General features: G+C 49.1%; 1 protein-coding gene across 1 annotated transcript; it reads left to right on the plus strand.

Moving 5' to 3' along the window:
* The first annotated feature begins 9903 nt into the window (after positions 1-9903).
* On the plus strand, positions 9904-12878 carry GSTP1 (glutathione S-transferase pi 1). The gene is made up of 7 exons (XM_032153661.2): positions 9904-10052; positions 10349-10384; positions 10681-10787; positions 10902-10989; positions 11354-11457; positions 12331-12438; positions 12616-12878. Coding segments are annotated over exons 1-7 (633 nt in total). The 5' UTR covers positions 9904-10051; the 3' UTR covers positions 12805-12878.
* The last annotated feature ends 12982 nt before the right edge of the window (positions 12879-25860 follow it).

Here is a 25860-nt window from a genome sequence, read left to right on the forward strand (position 1 = left end):
AGCCAATTTAAAAGAGCCTGTATGGCCATTCACTATTCTCATTGCACTTTTTACAAATAATCAGGCCAAATATAATACTAAAACTTATTTAGCAACAAAATCAGTCCTACTAAGATTTCTTTTGATAGAAAAGCAGAACTGGAGAGACAGACAATCAATCTTTAAAAAGCAAACTGTGGCACACCTGTTATTAGATTCCAGCCCTGACCATTGTTTTTGAGATTTTATTGTTTTCCTACAATTTTGACTAAATCTTGAATTATTTCCTGGCCACAAGTCTCTAAAGAAGGACTGGGTTTTAATTTTCTTCCTGATGTTTTTAGTTGATTCCCTGATGGAATAGGTTTTTGTTGTCATTCTGACACACAAATTCTTTGGTTGTGATTCTTTTTTTGTTTTTGAGATGGAGTTTGGCTCTGTCACCCAGGCTGGAGTGCAGTGGTGTGATCTTGGCTTACTGTAGCCCCTGCCTCCTGAGCTCAAGGGATCCTCCTACCTCAGCCTCCCGAGTAGCTGAGACTACAGGCACACATCACAACTCCCAGCTAATTTTTGTACTTTTTTGTAAAGACAGGATTTCAGTATGTTGCCCAGGCTTGTCTCGAACTCCTGAGCTCAAACAATCCATCCACCTTGGCCTCCCTAAGTCCTGGGATTACAGGTGTGAACCACCACACCTGGCCTGTTTTACTCCCGAGAAAACTACACTCATTGTATTCTGAACACTAGAGACGAAGTGACAGCAGGTATATAAATTAGACGGAGGTCTCATTTTTGCCACCCTGCAATGCCATCCTAATTTGGCTTTTGGTGCTCTTAAAATTCCTCTTTGAGACGTATTCTCTCCCAGCATCCCACAGCGTCAGACGGGACCAGCCAGGGAGGAGCCTTCCTAGAGATACGAGGCTAAGACTAAGGAGTGAAAATGAGTTCATTTGAGATGCTTTTTTTGAAAGATCTTGATGAAAAGGAGGGAGATGAGCAAAGTAAACTAGCTTAGAGAAGTCTTAGCTGTGTGAAGTCTGAAAAATTCATCAGGCTCAGGGAGATGTGAACATGAAACTCCAGCCAACCTCACGCCTGCAGCCACACCCTACCCCCGCAATTGTTTAAAGGCATTTTGTTCCTGTTTTCTGCCTCACTCATTATGTTCATTTTCCTGGGATTTGTGATACAAAAAACAATGTACAGCCAGTTGATAACTTATGTTATTTTATTGTAAATTCTTGGTAAACAACTTAGGAACTGCCTCTGTCTTTTTAACTTAAAAACCTGGGCCTCCTAGCCTGGGCAACACAGCAAGACCCTGTCCCTATGGAAAAGTTTTTTTTTATTTGTTTTTGTTTTTTTGTTTTTTTTGAGACGGAGTCTCGCTCTGTTGCCCAGACTGGAGCGCAATGGCACAATCTTGGCTCACTGCAACCTCTGCCTCCTGGGTTCAAGCGATTCTCCCGCCTCATCCTCCAGAGTAGCTGGGATTACAGGCACCCGCGATCATGCCCGGCTAATTTTTTTTGTATTTTTGTAGAGACAGGGTTTCACCATGTTGGCCTGGCTAGTCTTAAACTCCTGACCTCAGGTGATCCGACTGCCTTGGCCTCCCAAAGTGCTGGGATTACAGGCGTGAACTACTGCACCAGGACAAAAAGTTTTAAAAATTAGCCATATGTGGCTGTGCGTGCCTGTAGTCCTAACAACTCAGGAGGCTGAGGTGGGAAGATCGCTTGAGCCCGAGAGTTAGAGGCTGCAGTGAGCCGTGATTGTGCCACTGCACCCCATCCTAGGCAACAGAGCAAGATTTTGTCTCTGAAAAGAAATAAACAAACAGGCTGGATGCGGTGGCTCATGCCTGTAATCTCAGCATTTTGGGAGGCTGAGGTGTGTGGATCACTTAAGGTCCGGAGTTTGAGACCAGCCTGGCCAGCATGGTGAAACCCCATCTCTACTAAAAATACAAAAGTTAGCTGGGCGTGGTGGCGAGTGTCAGCTACTCAGGAGGCTCAGGCAGGAGAATCGCTTTGAACCCAGGAGGTGGAGGTTGCAGTGAGCTGAGATTGTGCCACTGCACTCCAGCCTGGGTGGCAGAGACTCCATCTCAAAAAAAAAAGATGGGGCGTGTGGAGACCCTGGGCCTGCCGCTCCCCCCCCGCCACACCCCGTGCTCTCTGCCCACCTGGTCTCCAGCCACGGCTGCCACAATCAGCTTCCCACTGGTGCCACCTGACAGCCCCTGCCTCAGAGCACCTGTGGCTATCAGTTTCTGCCCTGAGGCCTCTCTAGCACAGATCACCTGCTGGAACCTCCCTGGTGGTCTCAGATGAGACCTGGAGTGCAGGGCGTCAGCAGTCATGAGCCCTTGAGTGATGGGGTGGGAGGCAGGACATACAGTCCCCTCTCCTCTGTCCCATCTGGCTCCTCAGAAGTCCCTAGAGGACAGCAGCCCCAGGTGCTGCCGCAGTGCCAGCCTGATGACGCACCTTGGAGGGGCTCGTCCTCCTGCCCTGTCCCACTCTCCATGGTCCTCCACTCCCGTGCCCTGGAACCACTCCCCAAAACAAGCCACTGCATACAAGCCCCGTCTTGGGCTCCGCCTTTTGAGAGACCCAGCCTAAGACAGCAGGGAGTGATTACAGAAATAATTCTGGGTAGTTTTTCCAACACAGAGAGAGGGACTGACACCCTTTTTCCTGTGAACACTTATTGACAGTCTTCCTCCGCATGGAGAAATAGATAAAATGTAAGCTCCAAAGCGTGGGGACTTTGTCTTCTTCCCTCTGCGTCCTCAGTGCCTTCAGCCATGCCTGGCACACAGTAGGTGCCCAGGAAACCTGTGTTCAAGGAGGAAGGTGGGGAGGGGCAGCTCTGCTCCTCTGCGTCCCCTCCAGGCTGGAACTGCGCGTCACTTTCTTAAGGGGAGCTGTCCTGGCTTCTGCACTCTTTGGTGTTGCCTCAGGAGGGTGCTAGAACCTCGGAGACTGGGTCTGGGACAGGCAGGACTGGGTCTGAGATGGATGATGCCTGGGGCTTAGCCTGGAGGGGAGGGGCAAGGTGGGTGGGGCCCCTGGTGGGTATCCTAAGACACGTGTTGGGAGCAGGGAGGAAAAAGCCTCCTCTGGGCCTCAGTCCTGAGGCCGGGTGCTTCTCCCACTCTGGGATGAAGCTCATTGGCCCCTGGTAGGTGTGGGAAGGCTCTCGGGGGTGCTTTGGGATTGAACCCAGAGCATGTCAGGGCCCTCAGTCCCTGGAGCCAGCCTTGGGGGACGGAGATCCCGGCAGCAGAACTGGCATTTGGAAATATTCAGGAGAGGACCAGAGGTATGGGGCCTGAGCTCAGCCCAGGGGACTCTGAGCCCCCACCCTCTGCAGAGTCCCCTCAGGCAGGAGGAGGGGAAGCCGAGGTTCTCCTTGGGGAAAGCTCAGCAGGATGGGGCCACGCAGCCCCAGGGGATCAGGCAGGCAGAGTATGAGTGACTGCTGCTGGCACTTACCATGCACTCGCTGTGCGTGAAGCATCGACTCGTCGAACCCTTCAGCTTGTCCTCACTGCAAGTGAGGAAAGGGAGCATGAGGGTGCAAGTAGCATGGCCAAGGTTGCAGAGGGTGAGGCAGGAGCTGGGAATTGATCCCAGACCGCCCGGCCTAGAGGCTGTGCTCTCGCCCCTGAGGCCATGGATGGAAGTGCCACAAGGGCAGGGTGCTTATCTTCTTTATGGCTTGATTCGTTGAAGAGCTGTTTTGCTGGCTGGGTGCGGTGGCTCACGCTTGTAATCCCAGCACTTTGGGAGGCCGAGGCAGGCGGATCAGAAGGTCAGGAGATCGAGACCATGGTAAAACCCCGTCTCTACTAAAAATACAAAAAAAAAAAATAGCCAGGAGTGGTGGCAGGCGCTTGTATTCCCAGCTACTCGGAGAGGCTGAGGCAGGAGAATGGCGTGAACCCGGGAGGTGGAGCTTGCAGTGAGCCAAGATTGCGCCACTGCACTCCAGCCTGGGAGACAGAGCAAGACTCCGTCTCAAAAAAAAAAAAAAAAAAAAAGAGCTGTTCTGCTAACTGCATCTTTCCGGGCTTTCAGGAAAGCAGACAGGACACTGGCCGCCAGCCCTGGAGAGTCAGTGCAGAGGTGAGGGTTGGTCTATCTGGATGACAAGGTTACTTTCAGATGCAGTCTGAAGGAATGTGACTGCCAGTGGGGTCCAAGGCTGTCCCCACCATCCCCAAAGCACTGTCAACACCAGCATCCTGGCACCAAGTGGACACACCCTGGAAAAGGCTCACTGCCACACATGGGCCCTGCTCCAGCAAGGACAGAAGATGAACTGGGCTTCCAGTTACTCTGGGAGGTTTGGGGAGGATGACTCTGAGTGCTAAACCACTAAATGCAGCCCCGGTTAGTCAGGTTTGGCTGGGATACCACAAATGATGTGGGCAAAGGCCTGGAGCACTGGCCATCCAGCCCCCACGCCGCTAGCTGCCTCTGGAAAAGTGTTGGACTGAAGCCCAAGCCTGCTTCCGTGCCCTGCTGAGCTAGGCAGTCAACCCCGGCTTAGCCTTTGCTGCCCTGATGGAGCCCCAGTCCTTGGTCAGGCTGCACATGGCAGCTTGCTGGGTACAGGGCAGCCGTGGATCAAGACCAAGAAAGAGATAGAGGCCAAGGGCTTTCCCAGCTTCAGTCCACATGCTCGGGACAACTGGTACTCCAAGCACCACGCAGAGCTCCCAGCCCTGAGATGGGCGTCCTCAACTCCTTTCAGGGAAGCATGAGCCCATGCCTGTGGCCCACCCATCCCTGTGCCTGGGCTCAGTGAAGTCACTGGGGCACCTTCCCCTTGGATAAGAGTTCAGAACTTTGAAGATTAAGCCGGACCAGATCTGCTCATCCTCACAGTACATTTCAGGAGCATCTCAATGGCTCCCACCCTGGCCTGGAAACCGCCTGTGCTGCTGAGATATCAGGGAGGCACTGGGCACTGCAAGGGGAAGATGGCATTGCTATGGAGCCACTCTTGGCAAAAGTTGAATGGGTGACATTGGAAGTCCAGCTTTTCCTGAGGCTGGGGTCTGGACCTTGGTCTATCAGGGGTCAGCAAATTTTTCTTGAAAATGCAGACAGGAAATATCTTCAGCTGGCCGGGCACGGTGGCTCACGCCTGTATCCCAGCACTTTGGGAGGCTGAGGTGGGCAGATCACAAGGTCAGGAGATTGAGACCATCCTGGCTAACACAGTGAAACCCCGTCTCTACTAAAAACACAAAAAATTAGCCGGGCGTGGTGGCGGGCGCCTGTAATCCCAGCCACTCGGGAGGCTGAGGCAGGAGAATGGCGTGAACCTGGGAGGTGGAGCTTGCAGTGAGCCGAGATCGTGCCACTGCACTCCAGCCTGGGTGACAGAGAGAGACTCCGTCTCAAAAAAAAAAAAAAAAAGAAAAAAAAGAAAATATCTTAAGCTTTGAGGACCACATAGTCTGTTGCAATCACTCATTTGGGCCACTGTAGCACAAAAACAAACACAGATAACACACACATGAGTGAGCATGGCTGGGGCCCAATAAAACTTTATTTACACAAGGAGGTGATGAACCAAGTTCTATAGTGTCCCAACCCTTGATTTAGTTGGTGAACTATCATGAGCTTTCAGTTCCCTCTCTGGTAGGAATATGGGAGAAACCACATTTCAGGAAAACAGTAAAATTAAACAAATAAAGTGAGACGTAGCCCCTCCTGGAGGCTGCAGGTTGTGTTGAACCTGTGTGTGTCTGGGTGTACAGGGATGTGAGTAGATGTGTGTGGAGAGGTGTGTGTGGGTGGAGGCTGAGCGTGGCTGGAGGTGGCCATGGTAGGATGCCAGAAGGAAGGAGTTTGTATTCAGTTCCTTTCTTACTACTCTCTGGAGTTGTTGAGGGGATGTCACTGCTGAACACTGACCCTGGTGCAGGCTAAACTGAAGTTAGCCTCTGCTACCCTCTGCTGGGTGAGGCACTGGGGAGAACAGTGGGACTGACTGGGGTGGGCTTTCTCCCTCCCACACTTCCCCTGGAAACACCCAGCACCAGCACATTAGAATGTGGGGAGCCACCTCCCCCAGCACTGCTTCCCAAGGTTCGGAAGGGGAAGCTCTGACCTCAAACTCTGTTTGAAGAGCGATAGCAAAGGGGAGGGGTTGGGTGTGGTCTGGTGGTGCTTATCTCCTTCCTTTGCTTTGAAACCACAGACTGGCATACTACCCGAGAGAATGACCAGTGCCACCAAGGAAAGGGCACAAGCTCACCGGTTCCAGGGGAGACATCTCAGGGGACAGGAACATCCCCTGACGCTGAACGAGTGGAGCACACAGACAGAGAATACACACAAGACAAATGCACGAGGACATGAGAAAAGGCACCGGCAACAGGAAGTTACAAAAAACAACAAAAAAGAAAGAGTAGATATAAAAACAACAATCGAAGAAAGCCAACAACAGATGGGATGAATCATACGAGGAATGCGACTCAAGGATGAAGAGGTGAGTGACGAGATCAGCTGGGAAACTCTCTCCCAGGAAAGACAAACCAGAAGAAACACAAATGACATTGAAGTGGCCGGGCGCAGTGGCTCACGCCTGTAATCCCAGCACTTTGGGAACCTGAGACAGGTGGATACGTGAGGTCAGGAGTTTGAGACCAGCCTGGCCAACATGGTGAAACCCTGTCTCTACTAAAAATACAAAAATTAGCCGGGCGTGGTGGCAGGCGCCTGTGATCCCAGTTATTCAGGAGGCTGAGGCAGAAGAATCGCTTGAACCCGGGAAGCAGAGATTGCAGTGAGCTGAGATAGTGCCAGTGCACTCCAGCCTGGGCAGTAGAGCGACACCCTGTCTAAAAAAAGAAAAAGGCAGTAAAGTGATTGGACGATAGATCAGAAGGGCCATTATCCAGACAGTGCAAGTTGAAGAAGAAGAGGAGGAGGAGGAGGAACAGGAAGAGGAAGAAGACGGAGAAGAGGGAATCTCAGAAGAAACAATGGAGATACATTTCTTAAAACTGAAGAAAGATGACCAACCTCAGACCGAAGGGCCAAGAGGCCAAACCAGAGAGACAGCTTGGCAAGCCAAGAAGAGCACCAAAGCTAGACAATTAGAGTGAAATTAAAGAAAACCCAAGGTGACAAAAATTTAAAAAGCTTTCATGTGACCTCAGTCCACTGGTGAAAATTAAAAAAAAAAAAAAAAAAAAAAAGGACAGCCTGGGCAACATGGTGAAACCCCATCTCTACAAAAAATACAAAAATTAGCTGGGTGTGGTGGCACATGCCTGTAGTCCCAGCTATTCAAGAGACTGAGGCAGGAGGATCACTTGAGGCCAAGAGTTCCAGACCAGCTGGGGCAACATACGCGTTGCGGGAAGTCTGGAGGGACTGGCTGAAGCCATGGCAGAAGAACATAAATTGTGAAGATTTCATGGACGTTTATCACTTCCCCAGTCAATACTCTTGTGATTTCCTATGCCTGTCTTTACTTTAATCTCTTAATCCTGTCATCTTCATAAACTGAGGATGTATGTCACCTCAGGACCCCGTGATGATTGCGTTAACTGCATAAATTGTTTGTAGAGGACAATTGTTGTGTGTTTGAACAATATGAAATCTGGGCATCTTAAGAACAGGATAACAGCGATTTTCAGGGAACAAGGGAGATAACCTTAAAGTCTGGCTGTCTATGGGCCGGGCAAGACAGAGCTATATTTCTCTTATCACCGAAAACAGGTAAGAGAAATATCGCTGAATTCTTTCCCCAGTAAGGAATATTAATAATTAACAGCCACTGTTATTAATTATTAATATTAATAATTAATGGCCACTGAAATGGCCGCCCTAAGAGTGCCTGCCTTTATGCAGATGTAGAAAGGAATGAAACACACCCTAGTCTCCTGCAGTGCCCCCAGACTTGATAGGATTAGGAAATTCCAGCCTGGCAAATTCTAGTCAGACTGGTTCTCTGCTCTTGAACCCTGACAGGGCGTGCACAGTGGGACCTGGAAGTTCATTAGTGATTCTAGTTTCGCCCTGACCTTCTGCCTTGTGATCTTTTGTCGCCCTTGAAGTATGTGATCTCTGTGACCCACACGCTGTTCGTGCGCTCCCTTCTCTTTGAAAATTGCTAATACAAACTTGCTGGTTTTACGGCTCGGGGGGCATCACGGAACCTGCCGACATGTGATGTCTCCCCCGGCACCCAGCTTTAAAATTTCTCTCTTTTGTACTCTTTCCCTTTATTTCTCAGGCCAGCCGACACTTAGGGAAAATAGAAAAGGACCCACGTGAAATATTGGGAGCTGAATTTCCCCCGATAATATGTCTCTTAAAAAAGACTTTTAAATGAAATTTCTTTGTTTTTTAACTTTTATTGCAGTTTTCGGGGTACATGTGAAGGTTTGTTACATAAGTAAACTCGTGTCATCGGTGTTTGTTGTACAGAATATTTCATGACCCAGGTATTATGCCCAGTACCCAATAGTTCTCTTTTCTGCTCCTCTCCTTCTTCCTACCCTGCACCCTCGAGTAAACCACAGTGTCTGTTGTTTCATTCCTTGTGTTATAAGTTCTCATCATTTAGCTCGCACTTACAAGTGAGAACATGCAGTATTTGGTTTTCTGTTCCCGCATTAGTTTGCTAAGGATAATAGCCTCTAGCTCCATCCATGTTCCCACAAAAGACATGATCTTGTTCTTTTTTATGGCTGCATTAAATGAAGTTTTAAAGGCACAAAACATAAACACCAACCTCTTCCCCACCACAAAAATCCCTTGCTGAATTTGATTACACTTAAATTAAGGAGTTTTGTTTCATGAAAGACTCCTTGGACAAACTTGACGGTTGATGCAATAGGAGAAGCTGTCTGTCATGTCTAAAGCCAACAAGAGATCAATATCTAGAATAAATGAAGATCTGCAAATCAACAGAAAGTAGGGAGCAAAGCCAAAGAAAATAGCCTAAGGTGCAGCCACTAAAAGGGACGTGATCATGTCCTTTGCAGGGACATGGGTGGAGCTGTAAGCCGTTAGCCTCAGCAAACTCACACAGGAACAGAAAACCAGTGAGACCACATGGTCTCACTTATAAGTGGGAGCTGAACAATGAGAACACGTGGTCACATGGCAGAGATCAACACACACTGGTGCCTGTTGAGCGGGGTGCTGGGGAGGGAGAGGACCAGGAAGAATAGCTAAGGGATACTGGGCTTAATACCTGGGTGACGGGATGATCTGTGCAGCAAACCATCATGGCACACGCTTACCTATGGAACAAACTTGCACATCCTGCACATGTACCCCAGAACTTCAAATAAAAGTTGAAGGAGGGTCAGGCGCGGTGGCTCACGCCAGTAATCCCAGCACTTTGGGAGGTCGCGGTGGGCGGATCATCTGAGGTCAGGAGTTCGAGACCAGCCTGGCCAACATGGTGAAACCTCGTCTCTACTGAAAATACAAAAATCAGTCAGATGTGGCACGCACATATAATTCCAGCTACTCGGGAGGCTGAGGCAGGATAATTGCTTGAACCCAGGAGGCGGAGGTTGCAGTGAGCCCAGATCGCGCCACTGCACTCCAGCCTGGGCCACAAAAGAAAAGAAAAATAAAGCCATTTCCTCTTCTCTAAGCGGCCTCCACCCCTCTCCCCTACCCTGCGAAGCGGGTGTGCAAGCTCCGGGATCGCAGCGGTCTTAAGGAATTTCGGCCCGCGATGCCCCGGCGCGCCAGTAGCTGTGCACACTTCGCTGCGGTCCTCTTCCTGCTGTCCGTTTACTCCCTAGGCCCCGCTGGGGACCTGGGGAAGAGGGAAAGGCTTCCCCGGCCAGATGCGCGGCGACTCCGGGGGCTCCAGGGCGCCCCTCTGCGGCCGACGCCGGGTGTGCAGCGGCCGCCGGGGCTGGGGACGGCGGGAGCCCGCGGGACCCTCCAGAAGAGCGGCCGTCGCCGTGACTCAGCACTGGGGCGGAGCGGGGCGGGACCACCCTTATAAAGCTCGGAGGCCGCGAGGCCTGAGCTAGAGTTTCGCCGCCGCAGTCTGCGCCACCAGTGAGTCCGCGCGGGCCGCGTCCCCGGGGATGGGGTTCAGAGCTCCTAGCATGGGGCCAACCCGCAGCATCAGGCCCGGGCTCCCGGCAGGGCCCCTCGCCCACCTCGAGACCGGGGACGGGGTCCCAGTGGACCCAGGACGTCCCCAGTGCCGTTAGCGGCTCTCAGGGGGCCCGAAGCGCCTCGGGCAGGGATGGGACCCCGGGGGCTGGGGCGGGGGCGGGGGTGCAGGCTGTGCGCACCGCGCCTTGGCATCCTCCCCCGGGCTCCAGCAAACTTTTCTTTGTCCGCTGCAGTGCCGCCCTACACCGTGGTCTATTTCCCAGTTCGAGGTAGGAGCCTGTGTCTGGCAGGGAGGGGAGGCAGGCGCTGGGGCTGCAGCCCACAGCCCCTCGCCCACCCGGAGAGATCCGAACCCCCTTATCCCTCCGTCGTGTGGCTTTTACCCCGGGCCTCCTTCCTGTGCCCCGCCTCTCCCGCCATGCCTGCTCCCCTCCCCAGTGTTGTGTGAAATCTTCGGAGGAACCTGTGTTCCCCTGTTCTCTCCCTGCACTCCTGACCCCTCCCCGGGTTGCTGCGAGGCGGAGTCGGCCCGGTCCCCACGTCTCGTACTTCTCCCTCCCCTCAGGCCGCTGCGCGGCCCTGCGCATGCTGCTGGCAGACCAGGGCCAGAGCTGGAAGGAGGAGGTGGTGACCATGGAGACCTGGCAGGAGGGCTCACTCAAAGCCTCCTGCGTAAGTGACCATGCCCGGGCAAGGGGAGGCGGTGCTGGGCCTTAGGGGGCTGTGACTAGGATCGGGGGACGCCCAAGCTCAGTGCCCCTCCCTGAGCCATGCCTCCCCCCACAGCTATACGGGCAGCTCCCCAAGTTCCAGGACGGAGACCTCACCCTGTACCAGTCCAATACCTTCCTGCGTCACCTGGGCCGCACTCTTGGTGAGTCTTGAACCTCCAAGTCCAGGGCAGGGGTGGGCAAGCCTCTGCCCCCAGAGCCCTTTTATTTAAATCAGCTGCCCCACAGCCCTCTGGAGTGGAGGCAACTGAGACCCACTGAGGTTATGTAGCTTGCCCAAGGTCAAGCCTGGGTGCCTGCAATCCTTGCCCTGTGCCAGGCTGCCTCTCAGGTGCCAGGTGAGCTCTGAGCACCTGCTGTGTGGCAGTCTCCCATCCTTCCACCACACCCTCTTCCCCTCCTCCCAGGCTGGGGCTCACAGACGGCCCCCTGGTTGGCCCATCCTCGGTGATTGTGTGTGATCAGGCGCCCAGTCACGCGGCCTACTCCCCCCCCACCCAACCCCAGGGCTCTATGGGAAGGACCAGCGGGAGGCAGCCCTGGTGGACATGGTGAACGACGGCGTGGAGGACCTCCGCTGCAAATACCTCTCCCTCATCTATACCAACTATGTGAGCATCTGCACCAGGGTTGGGCACTGGGGGCTGAACAAAGGAGCTTCTTGTGCCCTCACCCCCCCTACCCCTCACGTGGCTCGGGCTGACCCTTCCTTGGGTCGGGGTGCAGGGGCTGGGTCAGCTCTGGGCCAGGGGCCCAGGGACCTGGGACAAGACACAACCTGCACCCTCATTGCCTGGGACATCAACCAGCCAAGTAACGGGTCATGGGGGAGAGTGCAAGGACAGAGACCTCCAGCAACTGGTGGTTTCTGATCTCCTGGGGTGGCGAGGGCTTCCTAGAGTAGCCAGGGGCGGAAGAGGATTTGTCACCAGTTTCTGGATGGAGGTGCTGGCACTTTTAGCTGAGCAAAGTATGCAGACCCAGAGCACAGTTGGGGACCTGGGACCAGTTTAGCAGAGGCAGAGCCTGTGTGTGTGTGCGCGTGCGTGTGCATGTGTGTATGTGTGTATGTACACTTGCATGTGTGTCAGGGGTGGGTAAGGAGATAGAGATGGGCGGGCAGCAGGCCTAGGTCCCGAAGGCCTTGAACCCACTGTTTCGGAGTCTCCTAAGGGCAATGGGGGCCATCGAGAAGTCTGAACAGGGCTGTGTCTGAATGTGAGGTCTAGAAGGATCCTCCGGAGAAGCCAGCTCTGAAGCTTTTGCAATCATCTGGCGAGAGATCCCAGCAAGGATGGACAGGCAGAATGGAATAGAGATGAATTGGCAGCTGAAGTGGACAGGATTTGGTACTAGCCTGGTTGTGGGGAGCGAGCAGAAGAGAATCTGGGACTCTGGTGTCTGGCCTGGGGCAGACAGAAGGGGGTGTCTCAGGGGCTGGGAGGGATGAGAGTAGGAGGATGATACATGGTGGTGTCTGGCAGGAGGCGGGCAAGGATGACTATGTGAAGGCACTGCCCAGGCAACTGAAGCCTTTTGAGACCCTGCTGTCCCAGAACCAGGGAGGCAAGACCTTCATTGTGGGAGACCAGGTGAGCATCTGGCCCCATCCTGTTCCTTCCTCGCCACCCTCTGCTTCCAGATGGACACAGGTGTGAGCCATTTGTTTAGAAAAATGGGGCAGATCTAGGGGATGGGCTTAGGCCCTCCGCCCCCAATTCCCCCAGCCTGCTCCCGCTGGCTGAGTCCCTGGCCCCCCTGCCCTGCAGATCTCCTTCGCTGACTACAACCTGCTGGACTTGCTGCTGATCCATGAGGTCCTGGCCCCCGGCTGCCTGGATGCGTTCCCCCTGCTCTCGGCATATGTGGCGCGCCTCAGCGCCCGGCCCAAGCTCAAGGCCTTCCTGGCCTCCCCTGAGCACGTGAACCTCCCCATCAACGGCAACGGGAAACAGTGAGGCTGGGGGGACTCTGAGCGGGAGGCAGGAGCTGTTGCCTCCCTTTCTCCAGGACCAATAAAATTTCTAAGAGAGCTGCTGTGAGCACTGTGTTTCCTGGGAAGGGGCTCAGGGGTCCTCAGCTCTCAGCCTTGAGGTCAGCGGGAGGGCAGAACAGAGGGCTAGAAAACGGTTCCTCTAGCACAGTCAGTGGCTTCCTGGAGCCCTCAGCTTAGCTGTGTTTACTGAACCTCACAAACCGGAAGAGGAAAAAGAAAAAGAGAGAGAGAAACAAAGAGAAATAACCATGGTCACTGTCCTGGAGCACCACACAGTGTAGAGAAGGAGAAACGTCTCTTAGAAACATGCTTTCTAGGCACAGCAGGCGCCTGTCAGAGGGATAGACTCCAGGACAGAGGGAAATGAGGGATCCTGGGAAGGAGGGATGTGAGGAGTTCCCTGTCCTGGGACTTTGAGGGATTAGCTGAGTAGCTCCGAGCAGCCCACGCTGGTGGGAGGGTCATTCTGCTTGGATGGGGGCTCTCTTGGCTTCCTGCTGACTTGTGAGTTTTGGTGCTTCCTAGGCAAGCGATGACACTACTGTATTAGGATTCTCCAGAGAAGCTAAGCCAGTAAGATACTGTAGGGCAGGCAAAATTTTATCTCTGTCCTTTCAGAGTTTTTTGGCTGGGCCCGAGAACTAAAGACATGAGCAGGAGAAAAGCATTCAGATTTATGTAGGCTGGGCATGGTGGCTCATGCCTGTAATCCCAGCACTTTGGGAGGCTGAGGCAGGTGGATCACTTGAGGTCAGGAGTTCAAGACCAGCCTGACCAACATGGTGAAACCCTGTCTTTACTAAAAATACAAAAATTAGCCAGGCATGATGGCCAGTACCTGTAGTCCCAGCTACTCGGGAGGCTGAGGCATGAGAATCGCCCTCTCTCTCTCTCTCCTGCCACCTTGTAAAGATGTGCCTGCTTCCCCTTCACCTTCCACCCTGATTGTAAGTTTCCTGAGGCTTCCCAGTCACGCTTCCTGTTAAGCCTGCAAAACTGTGAGTCAATTAAACCTTTTTTCTTCATAAATTAATCAGTCTCAGATAGTTCTTTATAGCAGTGTGAGAATGGACTAATACACTTTTGTTTTGTTTTTGAGACGGAGTCTCACTCTGGTGCCTAGGCTGGAGTACAGTGGCGCAGTCTCTGCTCACTGTAACCTCTGCCTCTCAGGCTCAAGCAATTCTCCTGCCTCAGCCTCCTGAGTAGCTGGGATTACAGGTGCCCACCACCATGCCCGGCTAATTTTTGTATTTTTAGTAGAGATGGGCTTTCATCATGTTGACCAGGCTGGTTTCGGACTTTTAACCTCAGGTGAGCCACTCGCCTTGGCCTCCCAAAGTGCTGGGATTACAGGCGTGAGCCACCGCACCCAGCCTAATACACTATATTAATCAGAAACTGCCAACTAACTTCTAACTTGGGACTTTTCACCAGTCAAAATTGTTTTCTTTGTCTGGCTTCTGCAAATACATGATTAAGTTTCACTTCCCCTCTAATAGAAGCACTAGCTGCATTGGTCTGGTGCTATCTTAATTCATGTGTCACTGAATGCTCAAATAAGCTCTTTAAAATGTAAATGAGCTTAAGTTTATCTTTTAGCAGATCTGATGTCAGAAGTAGGATCCTTCAGAAGGACATCAGAAGGATCTGAAGGGTTTCTCCCCATCCCGGGCCCAATGGTGGCCTCCAGGAGCAATGAGCAAACAGGTGTAGACATTTCACTGAGCCCCCTGCACGCTGCTTCCCGCAGCATATTTGAAGTTCATCACTGGTAAGTCCCACTCAGATACTGTATTAGTCCCTTCTCACACTGCTGTAAAGAACTACCTGAGACTGGGTAATTTATAAAGAAAAGAGGCTAAGCCAGGTGTGGTTGCTCATACCTGTAATCCCAACACTGGGTTTTTTTTTTTTTTTTGGTGGTTGTTGTTGTTGTTTTTTGAGTCAGAGTCTCACTCTGTCGCCCAGGCTGGAGTGCAGTGGCATGATCTCAGCTCACTGCAACCTCCACTTCCTGGGTTCAAGTGATTCTCCTGCCTCTGCCTCCCAAGTAGCTAGGATTACAGGCACATGCCACCACGCCTGGCTAATTTTTGTATTTTTAGTAGAGACAGGGTTTCACCATGTTGGCCAGGCTGGTGTCAAAACTCCTGATCTCAGGTGATCCACTCACCTCGGCCTCTCAAAGTGCTGGGATTACAGGCATAAGCCACTGCACCCGGCCAATCCCAGCACTTCAGGAGGCCGAGGCGAGCAGATCACTTGAGGTCAGGAGTTGGAGACCGGCCTGGCCAACATGGTGAAATCTCATTTCTACTAAAAATACAAAAAAAATTAGCTGGGCATGGTGGCACGTGCCTGTAATCACAGCTACTCGGGAGGCTGAGGTAGGAGAATCCCTTGAACCTGGGAGGCAGAGGCTGCAGTGAGCTGAGATCATGCCTCTGCACTCCAGCCTGGGTGACAGAGGCTTGATTGACTCACAGTTCTGCATGACTGGGGAGGCCTCAGGAAACTTACAATCATGGCAGAAGATGAATGAGAAGCAAGGCACATCTTACATGGTGGCAGGGGAGGTAAGGGGGGAAGTTCCACACCCTTTTACATCAACAGAGCATGTGAGAACTCACTGTCACGGTAACAGCAAGGGGGAAATTCGCCCCCATGATCCAATCACCTCCCACTAAGTCCCTCCCTCAACACGTGGAGATTACAATTCAAGATGAGATTTGGGTGGGGACACAGAGCCAAACCATATCACATACAAACTCCAGAACTTAAATTGAGTTCTCTGAGTTTAGCTGATCTGGACTGGGTTTGGAAGTTGTGATAGAAGTTTAACAAATCCTGTAGGGAGGCTTCAGGTATCTGACTGGGTCAGACAGAAACTGAAGTGGTTTTAGTAAAAGACCTCTAATAGGTAAGGTTCCAGGAAAACAAACAATTCTGGGCTCATTTAAATCCAGGGGGCCTGGGACTCCATTGCAGGACTTGTGCTTTTCTAGAGAAATGAGTGAATCTTACCAAAAATAATTTAGAGTTTTAGTGGCCACAGTGGGGAAGTTTTAACCTAAATAAAACTGCTCATCTCCAGACTGCATTGAAAAAAAAAGAGGGGGGATCCCAAACACCCCAGAAATAATGGGATGTATTTTTGGTGGCAAGCAGAGGGTTCTAAGTTCTCCATCTTTCTCACTAGCCTCCTCTGAATCTGCTGACTTCTTTGCTTGGTTACTTTCCCACCTTGACGATGCAATGAAAAAAAACCCAGCTAGATAAATTATACAAGTTAGGCTGTCAAATCAACCATGTCTGCTTCTTTACCCTTATGCCATGGTTAAAATCTTAAGCTCAGAGCAATAATGAAAGGTATCCCTGTCCAGCATAGAAAATGCTTTGTCTGCCCTATTTGTTAATGGGTTCCACCCTGACCTCAGTAATCTAGTTACACATATGTTGATAGGACCTGAGGAAGCTCAAAATTGGATGCAAGAGGCAGAATGGTATTGCTCTGAGGACAATATCCAAGGTCCACAAGCCCCTATTTGGTCCATATATAGGCCAGAGAAAAACACAAACTTTTGACTGGGCGCAGTGGCTCACGCCTGTAATCCCAGGACTTTGGGAGGCCGAGGCGGGCGGATCACGAGGTCAGGAGATCAAGACCATCCTGGCTAACACGGTGAAACCCTGTCTCTACTAAAAATACAAAAAAATTAGCCGGATGTGGTGGCAGGCAACTGTAGTCCCAGCTACTCAGGAGGCTGAGGCAGGAGAATGGCATGAACCCGGGAGGTGGAGCTTACGGTGAGCCAAGATCGCACCACTGCACTCCAGCCTGGGCGACAGAGCGAGACTCCATCTCAAAAAAAAAAAAAAAAAAACAAAACTTTTGAGATCACGCCACCGCACTCCAGCCTGGGTGACAGAGCGAGACTCCATCTCAAAAAAAAATCGATGCCTGATAGCATTTTAATTTATCAGTTAGTCTAGAAACTACACGAGGAGAAAGAACAAAATACCCTTAAACAACTACCCCCGGGCAGGGAGACTCATTTTCATGTCTCTCCGGGCCTGATACGTTTTGCATAGCTCGCATTCTTCACACTGCTCTAAGCTACTTTTCTTTCTCATTTCCCCCTTTTGATAGATATTTTTCTCTTCTGAAAGCACTGATGATCGACATTTTATTTATACGTATGATTTTTGTTCACTGTCACATAAGATTCAGGAATCAACGTTTTAGATGCAAATTTGTCCCATGTCACTGGGAAGGCTTATTCCCAGGTCATCTGTCCTACTTCAGAGGGAAAGAGGAGAGGTACCTATGGTTTAAGAATTTAGTGAAGGTGCCGGGCACAGTGGTTTACGCCTGTAATCCCAGCACTTTGGGAGGCCAAGGCGGGTGGATCACCTGAGGTAAGGAGTTCGAGACCAGCCTGGCCAACATGGTGAAACCCATCTCTACTAAAAATACAAACATTACCCGGGCGTGGTGTTGCATGCCTGTAATCCCAGCTACTCGGGAGGCTGAGGCAGGAGAATCGCTTGAACCTGGGAAGCAGAGGTTGCAGTGAGCCAAGGTCGCACCATTGCACTCCAGCCTGGGTGACAAGAGCAAGACTTTGTTAAAAAAAAATAATAATTTAGTGTAGTCTCAAGGCCAAATGGATTAGAAATACAGAGGGACAAAGCAATGGGAACTCAGTCGAGCCATCTGCTTACAAAGGAGCCGTGACATGTGAGAGCATTTCTAAGCATCTAGCTATCATGATTTTATTTTTTGTTGTGGACTTAAGACATCTAGAAATGCAAAGCATAATCAATTTAAGAATAAAAAATACTGGCTGGGCATGGTGGCTCACACCTGTAATCCCAGCACTTTGGGAGGCTGAGATGGGCAGATCACCTGAGGTTAGGAGTTCGAGACCAGCCTGGCCAACATGGTGAAACCTGTCTCTACTAAAAACACAAAAATTAGCCAGGTGTGGTGGCAGAAGCCTGTAATCCCAGCTACCGAGGAGGCCGAGGCAGGAGATTCGCTTGAACCCTGGAGGCGGAGGTTGCAGTGAGCTGAGATGGTGCCACTGCACTCCAGCCTAGCGACAAGAGTGAAACTGTATCGAAAAAAAATATGATGCAAATAAAGACAGTTATTAACAAAACAAGTTGAAATCCAGATCTGAAAAGTGTTCTTATTTGTGAAGGTAACGAATCAAATAGATCATGTAATGCGTTTGGCTTTTTGACAGCTTGCAGCCATTTAGCCTTTTAAGTGATCTTTCCAAACCGAGTTTCCACTTCTCATTCAGGTTTGAAGAACAAGGTGACTGGTTGTGGTCAGCTTCGGTGGGACATCTCTGGTGATGAAAGATGTCCACTCAGGTGGGGCTGCCTTTTTGAAGTGAAAAAAAAAAAAAAATGTGAATCCATGAGTCAATGCCCCTGATGTTAGCTGCACAAAGACTGGTTAACAGTACGTGACATGATCCCTTCCAACATGGTTGGAGGGAGTACTTTATTTGATGATGTTTCCAATAAACAAAATCTCCAGATTGGAAGCTGTGATCTTTGATGTCTGTCTCCAGGGAGATTGCTTTTTAAAAGAATTCTTCATTAATTAAAATTTTTTTTTAAGTGAGAAGCTTTATAAGGACCTGGCAATCATGAAGTATAGCATTTTTAAGAAAAGCTGGCTCATAGACTCCTGCATTCAGGCACATGGCCTTCCTGTTATTTCAAAGAAAGAAAGCTGATGTTGTTGAAATGGGGTAGAAAGTGAATTAAGCAATACCTGTGGAACATTCTTAGGCCAGAGAAGTTTCAAGTTTCCATAAGCTTGACCGGGCACGGTGGCTTACGCCTGTAATCCCAGCACTTTGGGAGGCCGAGGCAGACGGATCACCTGAGGCCAGGAGTTCGAGACCAGCCTGGCCAACATGGCGAAACCCGTCTCTACTAAAAAGTACACAAATTAGCTGGGCATGGTGGTGGGTGCCTGTAATCCCAGCTACTCAGGAGGCTGAGGCAGGAGAATTGCTTGAACCTGGGAGGTGGAGGTTGCAGTGAGCTGAGATCGCGCCACTGCACTCTAGCCTGAGCGACAAGAGGGAGACTGTCTCAAAAAAAAAAAAAAAAAAAACAGTTTCTCTAAGCTTTGCCAATTTGATTTTTATTATTTGTGCATTTCACAAGTCTGGAAGACTGAGGGTGGTATGGACAATGGAAATGTTGAAAAATCAGCCATACATTACAAATAAACTGAATTATTTGACCAGTGAAATGGGTTCCTTAGTTTCCATGAAGATTGGAGGGAGCTCTCCAAGAAGGAAGAGGGCAAGATTTAAAGTGGTCATGGTCAAAGATGCAATCGACAAAGAAATTTGGTCGTTTTATTTTCTCGTGGCCTACTGGAACGGGAAGGGTTCCCCTGTCCCCCTCGCAGGGCGTGTGATGGGGCTGTGGCTCGCTTCTTCAGTGCCTCGCTGCTCAGACCCGCAGGGGAGCATACAGATGGGCAGGCTGTGGGCTCCAACCCACGGCAGCATCTAGGGGTGGATGTTTACAGCTCCTGAAGCCCCAGTGGGCATGTGTTACAGGGTGCTCTTTTAGTTTTTTTTGTTTTTGTTTTTGTTTTTTTGAGACGGAGCCTTGCTCTGTTGCCCAGGCTGGAGTGCAGTGGCGCAATCTCGGCTCACTGCAAGCTCCACCTCCCGGGTTCACGCCATTCTCCTGCCTCAGCCTCTCCGAGTAGCTGGGACTACAGGCGCCCGCCACCACACCCGGCTAATTTTTTTTTTTTTTAGTAGAGACGGGGTTTCACCGTGGTCTCGATCTCCTGACCTCGTGATCCGCCCGCCTCGGCCTCCCAAAGTACCGGGATTACAAGCGTGAGCCACCGTGCCTGGCCACTCTTTTAGTTTTGCCATCTATAGGCAGCTTGTGTTAACCAGCAGCTCAATTAGACCCTCCGCTTTGTTACGAGGACAGAGGGATTTCTGTATCCAAGGTTCTTGCCTTGGTGTACTGGAAGAATAGGATCACACCTGGGCTTGGAGAATGAGTGCAAGGTTTTATTGAGTGGAGGTAACTCTCAGCAGTTGGAGGAAGCCAAAAGGGCATGGAGTGGGAATGTTTTCATTCCCACTGAGCAGTCAGTCAGGCTGCTCAGCGGCTCGGGCTCTCCTTTGACCGCCCAGCCAAACTCTGCCTCGTTCTGCAGGTGGATGGCCTGCCGGCACGCCGGCGTCTGTCGTGTGCTCTTCCACCAGCGTGCTCCCTTCTGTGGGGGATCCCTCAGAGAGGTGGGAAAAACTATAGGGAAAGGACGCAAACCTTCTGAAAGGTGGGAAGGTTCTGCAGAGCCCTGGGGGAGAAGAACTGAAGGCAGCTGTTCTATAACCCTGAGGCAGAGGGCAAGGACTAGGTATAAGGGAGTATGGGGGATTTTATCTTAAATAGGCTTGTTTACTCATGTTGACCAGGAACTGACCTTTGATCATCTATGATCACCTATGATCATGTTTCAGGGAACATGAGGTTCCCTGAAAGGGGAACAATAAATATTAATTACCTACAGATTGTGTTGGCTCCAGGTTTTCGACATTGTGCCTGCACTGAATAAAAGCAAAGCAGCTCCAGCTTCTTCCACTAGAGCCAGGCAGTCACCTAGCTGCTCTTACACTGCATACCTGTGTCTGGGTACTCATTTCGTCTGTCGGCCAGGGTCTGCGGGACAGAGCTGGCACCCCTCAACGACCTCTCAATGTCCAGCTACTTGTGTCTTCTTCTGCCAATGTGTTCCTCTCCACGTCCAGCTGCTTGTGTGTCTGCTTGCTAGGGTCTCAGGGTTTTTATAGGCACAGGATAGGGATGTGGTGGGCCAGAGTGCTCTTGGGAAATGCAATATTTGGGCAGGAAAACAAAAATGCCTGTCTTCACCCAGGTCCATGGGCACAGGCCCGGGGGTGGAGCCCTAGCCAGGGACCACGCATTCCTCTACCCAGCACTTCCCTGCCCTCCTTCTGTATCACTATAATTCAACATAATACTTACAATAATGACTGATAATATATACCAACACATACCAGATTTTTAGGAATTTCATACAATTTTGGAACACATATTAATAATACATTTCATAAATATAACTCAAAGAAAGTTAAATGTCACTTCTTTTTTGACAATGCTTGCTGTGTAATTTTTACATGCCAAATAATACCAAGTTCTCTTGAACTTACATGGGTTTTTTTTTCTCTTTTTCAAATGTTGAAAAGTTAGTTTGAGGTCAAAATGGCTTAATTTAGAATTTGAATTTTCATTTTTGGGAGTTTGTTAAATACCAAAGCTTTAAAACACTTGATATTAAAATAGAAAAGGTTTAAAAGACTTGTTCAAAATAGAATCATGGGGAACTTCAAAATAATAGTCATTCATTTAGCCAAAGTGATAATTGAAAGATTTCAGAAAAGCTGGGTGTGGTGACTCACACCTGTAATCCCAGCACTTTGGGGAGCCAAGGTGGGAAGATCACCTGAAGTCAGGAGTTCGAGACCAGTCTGGCCAACATGGTGAAACCCTGTCTCCCCTAAAAATACAAAATTAATTGGGCGTGGTGGCAGGTGCCTGTAATCCCCGCTACTCAGGAGGCTAAGGCAGGGGAATCGCTTGAACACGGCGGGGTGGAGGTTGCATTGAGCCAAGTTCACACCACTGCACTCTAGCTTGGGCAAAAAGAGCAAAACTCCATCTAAAAAAAAAAAAAAGATTTCAGAAAGCAAAAACCTTTATTGTTTGATAGAGAGGAGACTCAGTTTTCCAAACAATCAAAAGACCTAATGAAGGAATCATAAGGCAAACTCTCTCCTCTTTTTTTATTTTTTTCACTTTGCAGTTTACTCAAAAGGCAAACAAAAATCTTTTACTATCTCTTATTACTACTACATTAAAATCTTGTTTAAAAGAGAAAACTAAATTCTACCTTTACATTAGTGTATTATTAATGCTACAGCTAATTATAATAATTATAATAAAATCTTGCAAACAGATCCATCTAATCTCAATCACTTTTGACCACTACTCAAGATAAAGTTTCTATATACCTTTTATATTCTCTTACAATGTTTTTCTTTTTCTTTTTTCTTTTTTTTTTTTTTGAGATGGAGTCTCGCTCTGTCACCCAGGCTAGAGTGCAGTGGCACAACCTCTGCTCACTACAACTTCCGCCTCCTGGGTTCAAGCGATTCTCTTGCCTCAGCCTCTGAAGTAGCTGGGACTACAGGCACCTGCCACCATGCTCGGCTAATTTTTGTATTTTTAGTAGAGACAGGGTTTCACCATATTGGCCAGGCTGGTCTCGAACTCCTGACCTTGTGATCTGCCCACCTCAGTCTCCCAAAGTGCTGGGATTACAGGTGTGAGCCACCATGCCCGGCCACAATGTTTTTCATTGTCTTTCTTTCTCCAGCTTTGTTTATGCATTTGGCTTTATCTATCTCATATATATATGATATAATAAATACACACAGAGATGCATATATATACGTATGCATATATATACACACACATACACGAACACATATAATCATATGTATTTCTTAATGGGATATATATATATAAATTTTAGAGATGGGGTATTGCTCTATTGTCCAGGCTGGAGTGCAGTGGCAAAATCAGAGCTCCTGGGCTCCGGCAATCCTCCTGCCTCAGGCTTCTGAATAGCTGAGACTACAGGCATGAACCACCATGCCCAGCTAATTAAAAAAAAAATGTATCAGGCCAGGCATAGTGGCTCGTGCCTGTAATCCCAGCACTTCAGGAGGCTGAGGCACGTGGATCACTTGAGCTCAGGAGTTTGAGACCAGCCTGAGCAACATGCCGAAACCTCGTTTCTACAAAAAATACAAAAGTTAGCCAGGTGTGGTGACACGGGCCTGTAGTCCTAGCTAGTTAGGGGGCTGAGGTGGGAGGATTGCTTGAGCCCGAATTCTTTTTGGTTTCTCCAATTTAAGTATCTCCCACTTTTCTGACTTGTAATCATTAAGAACAAGGATTGCTTTGTTCCTAAAGCCCTACAAGCAGGATATGGACGACTGGATTAAACATCAGAGAAAACCCCTCATGCCTGATGTAGGGAGCACTCGAGGAGTTTGCTGAAATGCCTTCTGCCATAAACAGAGATATTAAAACCACAAATCAGGAAAATATGCTTTGAGCTTCAATCTAGGAATCTTGATTAACTGACCCCTGGACTCAGAGACTAAATTTATAGTTTGTTCTGGTTATCTCCCTGAGCGAGAACTGAGCCCATTCAACCCAGATTCATATGTCTTCAAGGTGTCCTTGAAAAGGAGAGAGAGAGAGAGAGAACAAGGTGAAGACACACTTGTTCCTGGCTGCCCAGGCCTGGAAGTGACACACTTCATTTCTGCCCCATTTGGATGCAAGGAGACTGAGAAACAATTTAGCTCTTTGTCTGAGAAGAGGAAATGAGTCTGTGATATCTAGCTAGTCTCTATCACATACAACCAACCCATGCTTTAAAAATGAAAAATAAAATAAAATAAAAAATAAAAGAAATTCATGGCTATCCTGGAACTCAGGATGTACTAGCAGTGGTATCATAAATAAGTTTGAAAAGAAGAGTTGGCCGGGCGCGGTGGCTCACGCTTGTAATCCCAGCACTTTGGGAGGCCGAGGCGGGCGGATCACGAGGTCAGGAGATCGAGACCACGGTGAAACCCCGTCTCTACTAAAAATACAAAAAATTAGCCGGGCGTGGTGGCGGGCGCCTGTAGTCCCAGCTACTCGGAGAGGCTGAGGCAGGAGAATGGCGTGAACCCGGGAGGCGGAGCTTGCAGTGAGCCGAGATTGCGCCACTGCACTCCAGCCTGGGCGACAGAGTGAGACTCCGTCTCAAAAAAAAAAAAAAAAAAAAGAAGAGTTATTTGGATAGCATTAGTGAAACTGATTCCACCTATTAAGAAAAATTACTGGATCCTCACACCATGTACAATAAAGTCTAAACAGATCAGTGGTTCTTGATAGGAGGCAATGTTGTCACCCAGAGGATATTTGGTAATATCTGGAGACATTTTTGTTGTCCCAACTTGTGGGGTGCTATTGACAACTAGGGATGCTGCTCAACATCCTCCAATGCACAGGACAGCTAGCAAATAAAGCCCCAATGGCCATAGTGTCAAGGGTGAGAAGCCCTGCACTAGGGTTCACCTACACTTGAGAGAGAAAAATAAAATACTAACAGAAAAAAATAATTAAAGAAAGTTTCTTATGACCTTGGGCTAGGGATAGATTTCTTAAACAAGGCCCCTAAATGAATGAATTTAACTATATCAAAACAAAAGATTTCTCTTTTTAAATTTTTAATGGATACATTGTACTTGTACATATTTATGGAGTACAATTCGGTGGTTCCATATACATATATGTGTTTTATAATGATCAAATTAGGCAGGCTGGGCATAGTGGCTCACATCTAGCATCCCAGAACTTTGGGAGGCCCAGGCGGAAGAACTGTCTGAGCCCAGGAGTTCAAGGTCACCCTGGGCAACATTATGAGACCCCCATCTCTATAAAAAACTTGAAAATTAGTGGGGTGTGGTGGTTCCTGCCTGTGGTCCCAGCTACTTTGGAGCTGAGGCAGGAGGATTGCTTGAGCCCAAGAGGCCAAGGCTGTAGTGAGCTATATTCTCATCACTGCACTCCAGCCTGGGTAATAGAGAGAGATCCGAAACAAATTAGGATATTTAGTGTGACCATCACCCATGCATTTATCTGAAGTTTTCTCTTGTAGAATGACCATTATTGTTTATCAGATTATCAGATAGATGATAAAGGAAATATTTGCAACATTTGACAGGAAGAGGGAGGACCTGTGGTTTTTAATGGTGGAGCTGGGATTCCCACTAATCCTTCAGAATACCCCAAAAGCCACAAAGACCATGAAAAACCAAAACACGCATTCCATCCAAATACACACTTTATCTCTTATGAAAGTAGGAGACTCCCAGCACTTTGGGAGGCCGAGACAGGCAGATTACCTGAGGTCAGGAGATCGAGACCAGCCTGGCCAACATGGTGAAATCCTGTCTCTACTGAAAATACAAAAATTAGCCGGTCCCAGTGGCATGCACCTGTAATCCCAGCTACTCAGGAGGCAGAGGCACAAGAATCACTTGAACCTGGGAGGTGGAGGTTGCAGTGAGCCAAGATGGTGCCACTGTACTCCAGCCTGGGTGACAAAGCGAGACTCTGTCTCCAAAAAAAAAAAAAAAAAAAAAAGAAGAAGAAGAAAGAAAGAAAGAGGGAGACATCTCGAGTGACTACAGTTAAGAGCATCTATGCACCAAGTAACATATCTGGGCACCTATACAACAAAAGCTCACAGGTAGACAAGGACTCTGGCAGTTTTAAACAACAGATTTCAAACTCTGCCATAGGAAAGCAGAGAGGCACCACCCTTCAGTTGCTCTTGGGACATTTACTATAATAATTATGTATTATGCCTTAAAGGAAGTTTTAGAACATTCCAGGGATTAAGAGGGGTGGGGAGACGGAGAGAAATAGTACAGCTGACAGTCTTTCATTATGAGGCAATAAAACGAAAAATAACAAAACCAGGAAACAAAATCCCCCTAACACCTGTACGTTTATAAATCTTTCTTAAAATGACTCCTGTCAAAGGAGAAATCAAAACCAAAATTGCAGAACATCTAGCGAATGATGATAAAGATGCACTATATGTAAGAACTATTGGTCTACTTGACTGGATTGCTATGGCTTTAGAATCAGTCTTGCTATCTGCCAGGGCAAAACCCACCACCCACCCCATCTTCTTCTTCAAAATTGTCTTGGCTATTCTTGGCCCTTGTTGTTCTATATACATTTTGGTGTCAGCTTTCTCACTTCCATGAAAAGCCCTGGTGGGATTTTGATGGGAATTTGCAGTGAATTTATAGATTAATTTGAAAAGATGTGACACCTTTATGATATTAAG

This window comes from Hylobates moloch, unplaced genomic scaffold (genome assembly GCF_009828535.3).
Source record: "Hylobates moloch isolate HMO894 unplaced genomic scaffold, HMol_V3 SCAFFOLD_5, whole genome shotgun sequence".
Taxonomy (NCBI): domain Eukaryota; kingdom Metazoa; phylum Chordata; class Mammalia; order Primates; family Hylobatidae; genus Hylobates; species Hylobates moloch.

Excerpts from the sequence above, each read along its gene's own strand:
- GSTP1 (XM_032153661.2), top strand. Across the intron at positions 10,788-10,901 it reads GCTCACTCAAAGCCTCCTGC|CTATACGGGCAGCTCCCCAA; the intron begins GTAAGTGACCAT and ends CTCCCCCCACAG. Across the intron at positions 11,458-12,330 it reads CCCTCATCTATACCAACTAT|GAGGCGGGCAAGGATGACTA; the intron begins GTGAGCATCTGC and ends GGTGTCTGGCAG.